The following is a 16,440-nucleotide window of genomic DNA, read 5'->3' as shown; positions in this document are numbered from 1 at the left end:
ATGCAAGTGAAGCTAATCCAGAAACTTTGATAGGGAACCCAACGTTGTAAGGGAGAAAATAAACCCAGAGTTGCTCAACCATTCTGACCTGCACAAGGTTTCCACAGTTGCCCTTGGTGTTATTGATCTGGAAGGAGATGAAATCTTCACCTTCAATGCCAGGGCAATGGCGGTCATTGATGCGGACACCTTCCCTTTCAAAGCCCAGTTGGAACAGCTTGCACTTTGAGATGGACACCTCCATTAGGGCAGCTTTGCAGGTCACCTCAGCATCTAGGATATCTTGTGTGTCTGTGAGGAGAAGGAGAAGGAGACTGCTTACCACAGAAACCTCAAAGGGAATTTCTTATCAGGGTCTACTTGCGGGGCCCTCACTGTTTCCATAGGCAGGAGGTTCAATGCAGCCACACAATTCTCCATCATTGTCCACTTCACAAGTTCTGTTGGGACAATCTGCTCCCATGCAGGGGTCTTCAACCACTCCTGCTAAAAAAAGAGAAAAAAAAGGTGGAGGTGGGAAACAGACAAGGATAACTGATTTATTTTAAGAAGTGTTCCTTTTTTTTAGGAGGAGATTTCCATGAAAGGTAGGAGGCAAAGTCTAAGCAGAAAAAATAATAGCCCTGTACTAAAATCTGCCCTACCGTGTCTTCAAGAGTTTTTTCCCGATTAAAAAAAAAAAAAGGTCTTCTGCTTCTCTCCCTCATTCTTAGGGTGCTCTAGATTTTCTCTTGATGGCCATCTAGTGGAGGGGACCTTTATTATGCTAGCAATCAGGGAAGAATTCATGGTGAAAAGCATGGCAAGGAGAAGACCCTTCCACACCGAATATGCCCATTTCCATTCTTTTCTCTCTGCTGGAGAGAACGCAGTGAAGAAACTCTCTCTAAAGAGGGATTAAACTAAGACAAGCTTGCTTACAGCAATTTTCCTTCTCAATCCACTCTGTACTGAGTATCCCGAAGGAGCGGCAGGCCTCCCCGTATGCTGCCAAGGAGCCACAGAGCTGATACTTCTTCTGGTTGTAGCAGCCATCAAGAAAACATGATTCGTAGAAAGGCAATGGGTCCAGCAGTCCATAACAAGGCTGGAAGAAACCTTTCATGTCAGTGAGTCTGAGGCAGTAGCTTTCACTCTGCAGGACTTGGATTTGCACGTTGTCGCAAGCAGCAGCATACTGTGAATACTGAAGCTCGTTGCAGCTGGAGTCATAAATGCAAAAATAACAAGAGGCAGTGGAAACCACGGGAAGGAAGACAGGAGTCACTGCTTGCACAAAGACTATCAAGTGCTTTGCTTAGCCCAATGTGTGAATCCAGCCATTGTGGTTTGTAAACCATTATCTTTAGCTTAGCATGCGGTCTGAACTCAGCCAATGTAATGGTATGTGGGAATGACCCTGGGAGACAGGGGGAAGAGCCGCAGCCAGTGCAATGGTCGGATAAGAGGCAGCTGAGCCCGCAGCAGGAATGGGGGTGTGGCAAAGATCTCAGAAGGGAACCCCCCTAGTTTCTTGGGCTGTAAAGGCAAAGGGGGAGAAACGTCCCTTCAGACTTGCAAGATTCTGTTAATGTAATCTTACAATAAAGTAGAGTTAGTCCATCTGGTCGTGCTTCCTGTCTGGATTACCTTGCAAGGCTGACATTGATCTTACAAGCCTGAAAGCCAGTAGGAAGCTTCTCCCCTCCTCACCAACTTTTTCAAAACAATTTGTCTGTGCAGTGATTAGTTATAAGCACAACCTCAACAAAACTGCTGCTATGGAATGTGGTCCCTGGCAGCCCACAGATATGTCAATATGTGGCTGTTAGAGGCAGTAGACGAAATGAATGAGTTCTTCTCCCGGACATCATCACCCACTTGGCCCAGCCCATTACCTCTTCTGCATGCCATTGGTTTTCCAGCTCTGGGCCAGGAAGACGCTGCTGACTACTGGCTTCCCTCGCAGGGTGACGTAGTCGTCGGTGTGATCTCCATTAAAATTTCCACAAAGCCCACAAACTTTATTTTGCAAGCGTTCACTAATGGCGATTTTGATGATGTTGAACCCATTGTAGTGGATCTGGATATCTGGGCTTGTGTCTATGACCAGGAAACCCTCCAGGCTGTAGATTTTGGTTGACAAACCAGTCACAAAGGGGATGCTCACTGATGTCCCATTCACCTAATTGTGGGGGTAAAAGTAGTTTAGTCTGAAAGATGCCCTCCTCCCCTTTTTAAGCAGATTAGATTCCCTTCTAAAGCCAAGTTTGGAAATCTGTGGCTTTGGGCCACGCTTACACCCAACCCTCTTTCTGCGGCCTTTTCTGCTTTCTTTGGTGGCACCTCAAACATTGGCAGAGCAATTGCCAAAACTGGGAGGCTACTGTGCAGCCTCAGCCCCCCAGAGGTGGCTGCACCCCAGGCCAAAAGACTCCGAATGACTCAATGCAGTACCTTAATGGTATTCCGATCGCTGATAAGGATCTGTTCCTCGTTGATATAAAAGTAAACCGGTGAAATGACGGTCAGGTTGGGGTAAGACCACTTATCAAAGTTGATGATCAGCTGGAAGGAGATGTCGGGGAGCTTCTGGCAGATGGTGGAGAGGACAAAGGCGCAGTTTGCAGGGAAGCGGAGGAAGGCGCCGTCAAATGTACGGAAGACCCCTCCTCCCGCAGCAATGCAGTAGGAGCTTTTCGTGCTGAAACACCCCCGGACCCCGTTCCGCAGGGCGCACTCCTCGTCCGATTTGCACTGCCGAGGGTCGCACTGGATGAGGTTGCGCCGAAAGCAACGGCAACGGCGGGTGCAGTCACCATTCCAGAAAAGCTGCTTGGGCTGCAGAAAAGGAGGGAGAGAAAGGCAGAGACAGGTGGCCAACAGGGCTTCCAAGGGATGAACGCCCCACCAAACACCCTGGAGAACTGGAACAAGGATCAAATGCCCGTCTCTGAGGCTCCTGCTCTGTTCTTCTACTGACCAACGGCTACCAAGAGGAGGTCTCATGGGCCATGTCAGCAGACCAAAGGAACGCACTTCCCAGGGTAGTCCTCTTGGCAAGAAAAATATTGTTGGCAAGAAAACCAACAGGACATACCCATTAAGTCAAGAGGAGCCAAGCTTGACTTACAGAGACTTTATCTGTCCATCGCATTGCTGGTTCTGTTGTTGTTGTTGTTTTATTCATTTTATTTTGCTTCTTGCTCTAATGCAGTGCTTACTCCAATCCTTTGCCTTGTCCAACAATATCTTATTTGCTTATACATAGCTGGGATGGTCTGGTTTGTTTTGTGATTGTGATTTCTTGATATATTTTGATTTGAAGAGAGAGCGGCATCCATGCACGCACACACGTGCGCACACACACTTTTCTGTACAGAGAACATTATATCTTAACTGATTTGCAGGATGGGTATGAGATAAACTTCCATTCCATTGTGCTGGGGTTTCAATATCCAGTTTTTCCTGACCTCAGCTAAATCATTTTAGTTTAGTTTAGTTTAGTTCAGTAACATGATACATTCTTATGCAATCCACATGTACAAAGAACAAGTACCAACAACAGTGAACTAAATACATGTAGATTTGTTTTCCTTTAGAAACAGACAGTTGCCTAGCTGCAAAATCTTTCTGCAGTTCATCACGTTAGCTGCGGAGTGGGACCATGCAGGAACCAGCTGGCTCCTCCAAATTTTTCCAGTTCACCAGGAAATGGCAGCTGTGCAGAGCATTTCTTAGTCGAGTGACTGCCACACCTTCTCATCAGAAGCTCTAGGCCAGTGTTGCTCAACCTTGGCAACCTGAAGGTGGGTGGATGTCTGGGAGTTGAAGTCCACCCATCTTCAAGCTGCCAAGGTTGAGAATCACTGCTCTGAGCATTTGGCAAACCAAAATCTGCGGGGTTTGGATCAATACAATTCTCTCCAAAGAAAACCTTAAAATGTCTGTTTTGTAGAGGGCACCCGGTGTATAAAAATCTTGGATTTTCAAGGTAGTAAGAACCTATTTCAATCCTCTATTCAGATGCATTCAAACGTTCTGCTTACCACTTGGGGACGGCAGCAAACCGATGTCTGGCTAAGCTGGAAACAGGTCAGGCGAAGCACCTACCGCATCTCATCTCATCTCATTTCTGATATACCATGTGTGTTCAGCTGCATTACCAGACCGTGATTTGGGATTATGTGAAAGAATATCTCAGAGCCTTAATTTTACACATTTCTTCTTTTTTCCATCCACATTTTGCCTGCTGAAATATCAACACTTATTTCTGGATTTTTAGCATGCAACAGACTGCTGTTTCTTCCAAACATAATACACTATGTTTTATGTAACCCACCATGTGGCCCCAAAAGGTAAGACTTTAAGATTAAAAAATCTGAGATCCTAGGAGAATCCATAGTTTGTACAAACCATGGTTTGATGCAACCACAAATCACAGTTTACTACAAGCTAAAGGTTGTAATCTTCCTACCAAAAGCAACAGCTCCTAAAATCTTCTTGGTTTGTTTGTTTTAAAGCATATTCTGACTTGAAGACCTAATTCTGGCAGATCAAAAGACTTGTGAAAAGTCCCTGACCAGAGTCCTTTGTCTGCTATGCTCATCACCTGTAAAAGGGAGGAAATTCAAAGTTAGGATTGCCATAGCAACAACTCTGTGCTCTCCTCCAAAGGCAGTGACACCAATAGCCTCCTGGTTGCTGAAGTGTAGCTTTGCAGAGGAGCATAGATTACATTCCACTCTCTCATTATCAGATTTACAGCAAAAAAGCCAGTCTGGTTTAGTGGTGAAGGCAACAGGCTAGAAACCAGGAGACGGGGAGTTCTCATCCCACCTCAGGCACAAAAACCGGCTGGGTGACCTTGGACCAGTCCTCCTCTCTCAGCCCAGTCCAGGGTTGCCGTTGTGGGGAAAATAGGAGGAGGAAGGAGTGTTAGTATGTTCACTGCCTTGAGTTATTTATAAAGGTAATAAAGGTGGGATAGAAAATAAATAAATAAAGGAGAGCAAGAGCCTGGACTCATCAGGTATAAGGTCCTGCTACCTTTTTTTCTTTTTCTTGGGAAGCAAAAAGCCAATTACAGGAAAGCAGAAAGACAAAACTGGCACCAGAAATGGTTCTTCACAGCTGCTTTCTCACATTGTTGGTGGAGAACACCCAACTATTTTCCTTAAAGTTTGTAATTTTGAAAAGAAACAGGAAGCTAAAGGCTGCTTCTAAGGAACCCACTTATTCCTTCTTGGCAACGTTTCTGTTATATGCCGATTTTTAACCCAAGCTGTCTTCTCCAAAGATAGAGAACTACTTTATTTGGTCAGAGTCCTGTATTCAAGTTGGTGGCCCACTGTCGCTTTACGGTACTTGGATTAGCGGAAACTCTGTGGGGTTTCAGAAAGCTTCTGCGTGCAAAGAATGTTCTACCACTAAATGAGGGTCCTTCCTCTGCTATGAGAAGCTTAAACAGGAGAGCAAGTGCTGCACTCCCAATCCAGGGAGAATAGCCAGCAATGAATCATGAGGACAAAGCTGGCCAGTTCACGCATGGAGAGCTAGAACCAAACGCACTTCAGATGCTATACAGCTGTGAAGTGGCAGAGTGGGACCTGCATCTCTAATGGTATAATGCAGGGTTCCTCAACCTTGGCAACTCTAAGCTGTGCGGACTTCAACTCCCAGAATTCCCCAGCCAGCAAAGCTTAGAGTTGCCAAGGTTGAGGAACCCTGGTATAATGGATGTTTTTCAACAAGACATCCCCCAAAAGACAGGAGGAGAATTTAAGATGCTTGGCAATTCACTTCAATCTGATTTGTACAAGCCAAACTGGTTTGTACCTTTTCATTCAGGAACTGCAACTTGGTGCCCTCCAGATGTTTGGGAAGACAGCTCTTACCATCTCTCGCCATGGCCAGACTGGTTGGTGAGATAGTCTCCTCCGGGGTGGTGGAATCACGGAAGCTCTATTACAAGGGCGTGGCATCCTATAACAGCTCAATCGTTCTAATCTGAGAGCTTAAATAAGGAGGTGTACACCACTCATCGCTGGCTGGTGAGAGTGGATCCAAAATCTCCAAAGAGCACAAAATGGCATACCTCTACTCAAAAGGAACACCCAGGGTAGTTATCATTGATTTCCACATTCCTCCACATGATGCAATAACTACATCAATGTCATACTGGGAGGCATATGAAAAAGCAGAGTTTAGGTTAGAATAGATACACAAATTAGTATTTTAGGATAGAAAAATGTGAACATTGGGGAAAACTATATACATAAATAAGCATAAGCAAAAAAGGAGGAAGAGGAGGAGGAGGAGGTGAAGACAGTGGTGGAGGGAAAGGTTGATGAATGAAACCATGTGAAACTGATGGGGATTATTGGTCTGTCCCTAGAAGATGCAAGCCAAGGTAAATAATTTATTGGGACAAGAACCAAGAAATACCAACTTGCCCCATTGAAAAATAATCCCTAGATTGATGAGTAACTCAGAAATAACATTTAATATCCCCACATCAAAATAAAACGTACTTACTACCATCCTATTTTAGTCTTTCACCTCAATTAATCTCCTTCGTCTCTCATTTATTAGTTTCCCTCTGCAAATGAAATCTCTTTTCTATGAATTTGTATCTTTTCCTGCTGTAATCTGAGAGTAAATTCTGGGGAATCAGAAATCAGTAAGTGACAGGGAAGGATGTCTCTCTGGGGTCCAGCAAAGGATGCTGAAAACATGATTAAGCTTCTGTCTTCTTATATTTCCCTCTCTCCCCTGAAAGAAAGGCTGAAAGTATAGCCCCATTATTGAGAGTAGGGTCACCCCATTGGGAGGATGAAGCTAATACGAAGTTGATACTGCATTCTGCATAGAACCCATCACCAAAAGGAGAACCGAAGTGCATTATTCTGGGGTCGTGCCTTACGGTATCAGTCAAAGGAGGCTGAAGCATGACACCAATACAGACTGACCATGTAGAGGAACAGGAAGGCAGTTTACAACCGCTGAAAATTATCCGCAGAGTTAGATCATCTGCCACTTGGACTTTATGCTTACTTTTATATTTATTGTCTATTGGTAATTGTATTTTATATATTGCATTTATATTGTATGTCTATTGTTTTAATCGATTATTTTTTTGTAAACCGCCCAGAGTCCCTCTGGTGGGAGGAGATGGGTGGTGACAAATTTGATAAAGAAATAAAAATAAATAAAAACCCCTTTTAAAGGCATGTGAATGAGTTCCCCAAAGAATTGTGTTTACTTCCCCGCAAATCAACCTATTACGGAGTGCCCTTGCTGGACCCAACAGCAGTGGGCTGAGCGCGTTCCAAATCTCCTCCTTTCTATTTGGAACCTATTTACCATCCAATCCCACAGGCAGTTTAGGGCAGAAAAACACTATAATTTGCATGGTATGTTATCAAATAGTACAAGGTTTCTCATCCTCTCTTTTTTGCTCATTGTGGCTATTTGTCATGAGTGCCGTTGAGCTGAAGTCATCAGCGCAATGGCACACATGACAATAGCAAGGAAACAGGAGAAGGGGCTCAAGATAAGTAGCCATCAACTCACAACGACTAACGGCCAACAAACAATAACTAAACGGATCACGGAGCACACCCGAGCCATCAGCGCCAATACAACGGGGATCGCCCAGCTGACAGCAATCACCGGATGAATAGAAAATCCGATGATGGGCGATCCCGGAACGCCAGCGGGGCCTCACAACCCCTCACCCACCGGCAGGGCAACATATTGGACAAAGGGGGGTGACGTGACCGCGAGTGAGGGGGCGCTGACCGGCGCGGGGTATTTAAACCCCGCACCGGCGCGCTCCTGTCACTCTCAGCTTTTTTCTTCCGACGCTGTAACTGCGCTGTGAATAAACCAGAGCCTGATCCATCGAACCAGTGTCTGAGTATTATTCAGAGGCAGGCAGCGCATGACATAAAGCTGAGAGTCATAAACTCAGCCTCGCCGAGCCCCACCGGACGACAACGAGCCGCGGGAGGAATAGACGGCGAGAAGACCAGCAAGATGAAGCCGGAGCGACGCGGGCAAGGAGGGCGAGCCGCGCGGCAAGAGACAGAGGAGGACCGACCAAGGCCAGAGGCACCGCGGACTCCCGGAGCCATGGACGCCCACCCCACCCGACCCGAGCCTCAGCTCCAACCCCAAGGGGAGATGGCGACGGAGGCAACCCGACCGCGGGAGGGAGCAGCATGCCTTCCGAAACCAGCGGAGGACCCCGCGCCCCACATCGCACCCCAGCAACGGGCGTGGAGCGACAGCCCAACGGCGGTCAACACGGAGGAGGACGATGGAGACACCCAGCAGACGGCGGAGGAAGCGGACCAGCGGCAGAGGGAGGATGAACCCCGCCGGCAACCCACTCCCGCTGACGCACCAACGGAACCGGCCCCAGCGGCGGCGCGGGCTATGGACGAGGAGGCACGAGCTGAACTCGCGGCCATGCGGGCTCAACTGACGGAACTCCGGACCATGCTCCAGTCGCTTATGCCCCCCGCGCCACCCAACGACGTCCCCGCACAGGCCCACACCCCGAGCGAAGCACCGAACCCCCAGAGGCCAGCGGAGGGTCAGCAGACGGCACAGGCGGACGACACCACAGACCGGGAAGCGAGAGGCAGGGCTGCGCAAAACGCCCGGGCCCCAAAGGACTTCCCCATCTTCTTCGATGGGAACCCCACGAAACTCTCGTTCTTCGTAACGAACGCCAGGGAGTTCATGGGGAGGCACGGACACTCCTACGACTCCGAAGCCGACAAGATCGCTGCCGTGGCGATCAAACTACAAGACAGGGCGGCGGACTGGTACGTCCAACTGTACGAGTCCAGCTCCCCCGCCCTCGCCACCTTCCCTGCCTTCATCAATGAGATGAAAAACTACTTCGAAGACCCCCTAGCCAAAGTAAGGGCGAAAAGCGCACTCCAAAGACTTAAACAGGGCACACGCACGGTCCCTGACTACGCCCTGGAATTCAAAGCCCTCGCGGGGAAGGTCAGCGACTGGTCCGAGACCACCCTGCTGGAAATGTTCAAAAGGGGGCTCAATCGCGACATTCTCCAATGGGCCCTCTACCGCGACGACCCAGAAACGCTACACGGGTGGATCCACCTCGCGGGGAAAGCCGAACACGCGCACCGCACCTTCCTCATGACAACCACGGAAGACACAAACTATGCCGGAAAAAAGGTACCCGCACCACACGTGGGGATGGCCGGCCCCATATACCCAAAAAAGAAATTCAATCGGGAGCCCTGCGGGAAGTGTGGCAAATTAGGGCACAAGACGGTGGATTGCTTCGCCAACCGACCGCCGACCAGTGCGCCTAAACCCACCCCGAAAATTAGCCCCAAACCACCCAACCTGGGGCCGCCCCCTCACCGCCGAATGACCGTGGCCACAGCGACACCAGAGGAAGGCTGGGACGCCTACTGGGGGGAAGAGGATAACGTAGACCCCGACCAGCCGGCGGGAAAAGCTCCCCGCCTGCCCTGAAACGCGTTGCGAGGCAGGCGGTGGGACAGCAGCGCGGACCACCTCGACGGAACGACGAAAGCCCCGTAATAATGGCGGCAATCAAACTCTCTGCCGGCAACGGAGCCACCACGGCCGCGGCACTAGTGGACTCGGGGTGCTCAAAAAACCTCATCCACCCCGACCTAGTCGCCAAACTCGACCTCCGCTGCTTCCCCCTCCCCACGCCGCTGGCATTCCACCAGCTGGACGGCTCCACAGCGGGAGGGAAACCAGCCACGCTGCAAACCGAGCCGGTCACCCTGCAAATGGGCACTCACACCGAACGCACATCGTTCGTCGTCACTCACATCGGACGGCCCATTGCAGTCCTGGGGATGCCATGGCTCGCGACAAACAACCCGCGCATCAACTGGGAGACCCGCACCTTCACATTCGGCGACGGCGAGTATCGAGCACCAGTTCCAGCGGGCAGAACCAACCCCACTGTAGGACGAGCGGAGGCGACTACACAAGACAACGCCGCTACCACAGCAGACCTACCGGAACAATACGCCGACTTCTCCGAGGTCTTCGGAGAGGCAGAAGCTGACCAACTACCCCCCCACCGCAAGACGGATTGCCGGATCGACCTACTGCCCGACGTCCCCTTACCTAGACCAAAGATCTACTCGATGACCCCGAAGGAGATGGCAACCCTCCGGGAGTTCATCGATAAAAACCTAGACAGGGGATTCATAGAGCCAGCATGCTCACCGGTCGGAGCCCCCGTCTTATTCCGGGAGAAGAAAGACGGCACCCTACGGCTCTGCACCGACTACTGGGGCCTAAACGCGGCTTCCCTGTCCAACAAATACCCCTTACCCCTGGTGAAGGACATGCTCGCCCACCTGTCCACAGGCAAAGTCTTTTCCAAACTGGACCTTCGCGAGGCGTACTATCGCATCCGAATCAGGGAGGGGGACGAATGGAAGACTGCGTTCAACTGCCCCCTAGGCGCCTTCCAGTACAAAGTACTGCCCTTCGGACTCGCGGGGGCCCCTGGGGTGTTCATGCAGCTCATCAATGAGGTACTGCATGAACATCTGTTCAAAGGGGTCCTGGTCTACATCGACGAAGTCCTTATTTACACAAAAACGCACGAGGAACATGTGACCCTAGTCAGGCAAGTCCTCGACAAGCTCAGAAGGGCGCAGCTCTATGCCAAGCCTACAAAGTGCGAGTTTCACAAAGCGCGCCTAGACTACCTGGGGTACCGAATCTCCGGGGACGGCATAGAAATGGACCCCGCAAAAGTCGAGGCGGTGCTAAACTGGGAGCGCCCCCGCAACAGACGCCAACTACAGAGCTTCCTCGGATTCGCGAATTTTTACAGGTCATTCGCCCGGGGGTTCGCAGAGATAGCCCTCCCCCTAACGGACCTCCTCAAAACCAAAGGGGTGGGGGACACCCGACGCGCCAAGAACCCGGGCACAGTGCTGAATTGGACTCCCGCGTGCCAGACCGCATTCAACAAGCTGAAAGCGCTGTTCACTACGGAGCCAATCCTCGCGCACCCGGACCCAGAACGGCCGTTCGTGGTCCAAGCCGACGCCTCAGACTTCTCCCTGGGGGCCATCCTGCTACAGAAAGACCCCACGGGACTCCTGAAACCATGCGCCTACCTGTCAAGGAAGTTCTCCGAGACAGAAAGGCGATGGCACGTCTGGGAGAAAGAAGCCTTCGCGGTAAAATCAGCGCTAGAGACATGGCGACACCTACTCGAGGGAGCCACCCAACCATTCGAGGTCTGGACCGACCACCGGAACCTCGAGGCCCTACGAACGCCCAGACGCCTTAGCCCAAAACAGGTCCGATGGGCCCAATTCTTCAGCCGCTTTAATTTCCAGCTGAAGTTCATGCCGGGCAAAAAGAACTTCCTGGCCGACGCCCTCTCCCGACTGCCCCAAGACGAAGAGCCCGCCCCAGACACCATTGGGACGGTCCTATCCGCCTCGCAACTGGGGATGGCCGTGACCACCCGAAGCGGCGCTCGGAGGCAGCTTGACTCTACGGCGCAGCCGACGGCGGGACAACCGGCGACCGGAAGAAGCCAACCGCAACTACCAGGGGGAATGCGCACGGACCTCGCCGCCGCCCTCAAAACCGACCCCTGGTTCCTGGCAAACCCCGACAAGGTAACGATGGCACAGGACCTAGCATGGGGGGAAGGCAGAATCTACGTCCCGGACTCGCAACGCCAGGCGATCTTGCATAGGTCACACGACGCCAAACAAGCGGGACACTTTGGGTTTCTCAAGACCCTACACCTAACATGGCGTCAATTCTGGTGGCCCGCGCTCAGGCGAGACGTAAAAGCATACGTAGCGTCCTGCCCAACGTGCGCTAGGGCCAAACGGGCACCAGGCAAACCCGCGGGGCTATTACAACGGGTGGCAGAACCCTCCCGCCCATGGGAGGAAATCTCTATGGATTTTATAGTGGACCTCCCACCCAGCCAGAAGAAAACGGCCATTTGGGTGGTGAAGGACTACTTCTCAAAGCAGGCCCACTTCATCCCCTGCACGTCGGTCCCATCCGCACAACAGCTAGCCAAACTCTTCCTCATCCACGTGTACAGGCTACACGGATGTCCCGCACGTGTGGTGACCGACAGGGGCACACAGTTCACCTCCAAATTCTGGCGGGCCTTCCTAAAGCTGACGGGGACCCAACAGGCCCTATCTACGGCCTGGCACCCCCAGACGGACGGAGCCACAGAGGTTCTTAATGCCACCTTAGAGCAATTCATACGCTCATATACTAACTATCACCAAGACGACTGGGCTGAACTGCTCCCGTTCGCCGAAGTCGCATACAACAACGCCGTCCACACGAGCACGGGGAAAACTCCGTTCGAAGTAGTCTCGGGGCGCGACTTCGTCCCCATACCGGAGCTACCTCAACCCCCGGAACCCCAGGTGGACGCTAGCGACTGGGGACGGAAGATCGCGGAATCATGGCCAATAATCACGGCGGCGCTGAAGGATGCACAGGCAGCCTACAAAGAGCAGGCCGACAAGCACCGGCGCCAACAACCGACGTTCCAAGCGGGGGATATGGCCTACCTATCCACCAAGTTCCTAAAGTCAACCCAACCCTCGAAAAAACTGGGGCCTATGTACATCGGGCCGTTCCGAGTCACCCAAATAGTGAACCCGGTAGCAATACGCTTGGACCTGCCACACAACCTACGGAGACTCCACCCGGTGTTCCACACCAGCCTCCTGAAACCGGCAACCACCTCTCGATGGCACCCAAGCACGCCACAGCCCTCACCGGTGATGATCGACGGGCAACATCACTTTGAGATAAAGGACATACTCGACTCCCGCAAGCAACGAGGAACTCTACACTATCTGGTCAGGTGGAAACACTTCCCCCACCCGGAATGGGTGGCGGCGCACAACGTTAACGCGCCTGACCTAACCAGAGCATTTCACCGGGCATACCCCAACAAGCCACAACCAAGGTCAGCAAGCCGTCCCCTGCAAACCCCCCCCCCCGCAGGCCCCCCCCCACCTCCCATGCCCCAAGGGAAAGGGCCCCCCCAAGCCCGCGACTTGGGTGGATCTCCCCCCCCCGGGACTCACTCCCCCCGCCCCGGGCCCACGAGGTGGTGACAAGCGTTCGCCAGCACCCTCCCCCCGCCCCCCGGCCGCGGGGGAGTGGCAAGCAAGTCAACAGGGCAACCTGGGGGCAACGCCCAGGAGATATAACAAAGGCGACGCACTTTAAATGAAAAAAAGAAGGGCCCTACCTGGAGCTGATAAGCACCCGACCAGCCACGCCTCTCTCCTCGCCGAACTGAGCCAAACAAACAGGGTGTGGCTGGAGCATGCGCACGCCAGGACGTGACCCGGGCATGCGCACCATGGACACACCCTGGGAAGGCACGTGGTAGAGGGAGGAGCAAAGGGAGGGGCGACAACTACTCCGGCGGGAATTTTGAAAAAAAAAAAAAAAAAAGTGCCGTTTTGACAGCTCCACCGAAAAAAAAAAAAAAAGAAAAAAAGAAAAAAGAAAACCGGGGGGGAGCACTATTCGGACAGGGGGCAGTATGTCATGAGTGCCGTTGAGCTGAAGTCATCAGCGCAATGGCACACATGACAATAGCAAGGAAACAGGAGAAGGGGCTCAAGATAAGTAGCCATCAACTCACAACGACTAACGGCCAACAAACAATAACTAAACGGATCATGGAGCACACCCGAGCCATCAGCGCCAATACAACGGGGATCGCCCAGCTGACAGCAATCACCGGATGAATAGAAAATCCGATGATGGGCGATCCCGGAACGCCAGCGGGGCCTCACAACCCCTCACCCACCGGCAGGGCAACGTATTGGACAAAGGGGGGTGACGCGACCGCGAGTGAGGGGGCGCTGACCGGCGCGGGGTATTTAAACCCCGCACCGGCGCGCTCCTGTCACTCTCAGCTTTTTTCTTCCGACGCTGTAACTGCGCTGTGAATAAACCAGAGCCTGATCCATCGAACCAGTGTCTGAGTATTATTCAGAGGCAGGCAGCGCATGACACTATTGCTGTTTGGATCAATATAGTAGAGGAAGGCAGCTTCAGTTCAGACGGAGCAAGCATCCTGATTTGGATGCCCAGGTTGGCAAGAAGCAGAGATAAAGATGTTAAACATATCGCCTCCCAGACTTGTGTCTGAGATGGGCGGTAGAAAAATGTGCTAAATAAATATCCTTATTTCTCCTGAAAGAAACAAGGGCACCAGAAAGGAGCAGCTGCTAAGCTGCACAGATTTACGGCTGCCTGTCTAGAAAGGCATCTTTACCAAAGCAAAGGAGGCTTAGAGGAGAATTTCACAGAGTGGGTTTCTTTTTTTAAACAAGCAAAAATCACTCGTTGGTATATTTTCCTTGAACTCTTTAGGGACAATATATATTGCAATAATGGGAAGAATTCATGTAGATTAGACAACCCCACGCAAACTCTAACACTCACGATGGATGCTACTCAGGATGTGCCACAGAAAAAATGTATTCCAGACATGAAACCCTCTGAAAAAAGAGACTGATATATTTGGAGCTTAATTTGGCAGATGTTCTTCTGGCATCTTGCTGCCAATATTGTGTTTTAGACAAAAATAAATGATACCAGTTTTCAAAATATTGGGCCTCCAAGTAACACTGGACCATATCTATGTTGTGCTATTGAATTCCAGCCATGACTAGCAGGCCATGATAATGCCAGAATGGAAACACACACATGAAGACATCATCATATAAATGCCATCATTCCATACTTGTGACTCAGTGCCTGATGCAATACTGAATGCCATGGCATTTGTGCGATGCTGTTGTCATGTCCTTTCCCACCCCCCACCTTGTGGACACCCATGTCTCACCTCTTCTCTGCTTTTGTCACCCAGGACTCCAGCTGCTGACTCAGAAGATCCCCACACCCCAACACCCTGTTTTGAAACCCTGGGCTTACCTCGTAATATTTGCCATCTGAGTAACAGCCGCAGTTGTGAGGAAGGATGCAGCTCTTGCCGTTGAGGACATACCCTGGGTCACACTGACACCCTTCCACGCAATAATGGTTGCAGTCGCTTTTCAGCCGGATGGCAGCACAACGAGGCTGGCACACACTCACACAGCTTTCATAGTGGCTGTTGGGAGGGCAGCTGACCGCTAGAACACAAGGGACAAAGCTTCTTAACATGGGTGCATCTTAAGTCATCTGTTAACATGGTGAATCCAGCTATCTATATAAATCTGTTTAACAGAGTAGCCCCAGAGAGCTTAAAATCCAGAGGAATGTCTCAGTGGTGGTGACTGAGAACCTTGAGCCCTATCCACCCAAGCTAGAGAATGCTAAATTGGAAAAACGTATTTCCTGGCACTCACAGCAGATGGGCAAAGATTCCTTTGGGCCTGGATGGCAAAGAATGAGCAACTAGCATTGCCAGTGGCCTACTAAAAGGTGATCTACTATCTAGAAACTAAAGCTGAACAGGAAAGATGGTCTTTGTCTTGGAGATAAGAAGCCCTACAATGGCTGAAGGAAGTGTTTCTCAGAGAGTTGATGGCAGCATGAAGGAGCTGAGCGTGTTGACTGCCTGCCCTGTCCTCCTATGGCAGGCTTGAGGTCAAATCCTGCCTTTGGATGGCGATGTTTACTCCCCAGATTATCAACCCCGGGGATAAAAAAAGAGGTGGCTAGAGAAAGACAACTGGTAGCAAGGGTTTGGCGGCCGGCCACTCCCACTTCTTTTCTGAAAATTAAAAAAAAAATGCCATTATTTTTGAACAAGTAATTTTTGAGCTCCATCAAAACCAAAACCTCTGTCCAGAAGCAACATCTGGAAAACAGAAATCCCTGCACACTTGAACACCACACTGCAGTCAAAGCATCCTCATGTCTCTTTCAAAAGCTCAGCCTCTTCCTTCAGCCAGAGAGGCCCAGCTGGCAAGCCCTCACAGCCCTCCTAAGGGTCAAGGCAAGAGCAGACCAAATTCCTAATTCCAAGGCCTTCTTCTCTCGCCTGATTCCATCTTTCTCAGGGCCGTTAATGAATCCTTTAGTGGCAGGGGCAATGCTGATGGCGGCTGTCAATCTGTAGACAGAAAACGATCCAAATTTAATTTTTAAATCTGATTAGTGATGAGAACGACTTTTCAATTGATTTGCCAGGCAGTCTGCCTGCCTGAGAAGCTTTGTGTCTTCGTTTATGAGAAGAATAATTGAACAATACATGGTAACCTATTGACAGGAGAGGCTCTTTACAACAAATGCATGCGCTTTCCCCTCACTTGCATAAACTAATAACATTTGCATTTGACAAATGAAGAATGACTGCCTCAGTGGGATGAGATGAAACTTTTATCTTTCCAGGCAAGTGCTGCAGTGTGCCAAAAAACCATTCTTTAATCTGCCTCAGCAATG

At 50.7% G+C, this 16,440-nt stretch overlaps 1 protein-coding gene across 1 annotated transcript in view; it reads right to left on the bottom strand.

Moving 5' to 3' along the window:
- The window catches only part of TECTA (tectorin alpha), a 53,088-nt gene that overhangs the window by 3,168 nt on the left and 33,480 nt on the right, over positions 1 to 16,440 (bottom strand). The window contains exons 12-17 of the mRNA XM_063311358.1: positions 14,986 to 15,185; positions 2,437 to 2,820; positions 1,878 to 2,164; positions 922 to 1,202; positions 376 to 486; positions 89 to 291 (exon numbers count right to left, since the gene is read on the bottom strand). Coding sequence (XP_063167428.1) covers positions 89 to 291; positions 376 to 486; positions 922 to 1,202; positions 1,878 to 2,164; positions 2,437 to 2,820; positions 14,986 to 15,185 — 1,466 coding nt within the window. The remainder of the gene's footprint in view (positions 1 to 88; positions 292 to 375; positions 487 to 921; positions 1,203 to 1,877; positions 2,165 to 2,436; positions 2,821 to 14,985; positions 15,186 to 16,440) is intronic.

The sequence above is a fragment of the Candoia aspera genome, chromosome 9, assembly GCF_035149785.1.
Source record: "Candoia aspera isolate rCanAsp1 chromosome 9, rCanAsp1.hap2, whole genome shotgun sequence".
Lineage (NCBI taxonomy): Eukaryota > Metazoa > Chordata > Lepidosauria > Squamata > Boidae > Candoia > Candoia aspera.
Note: the sequence above shows the minus strand (reverse complement) of the source record. Positions and strands in the feature narration are given on the sequence as shown.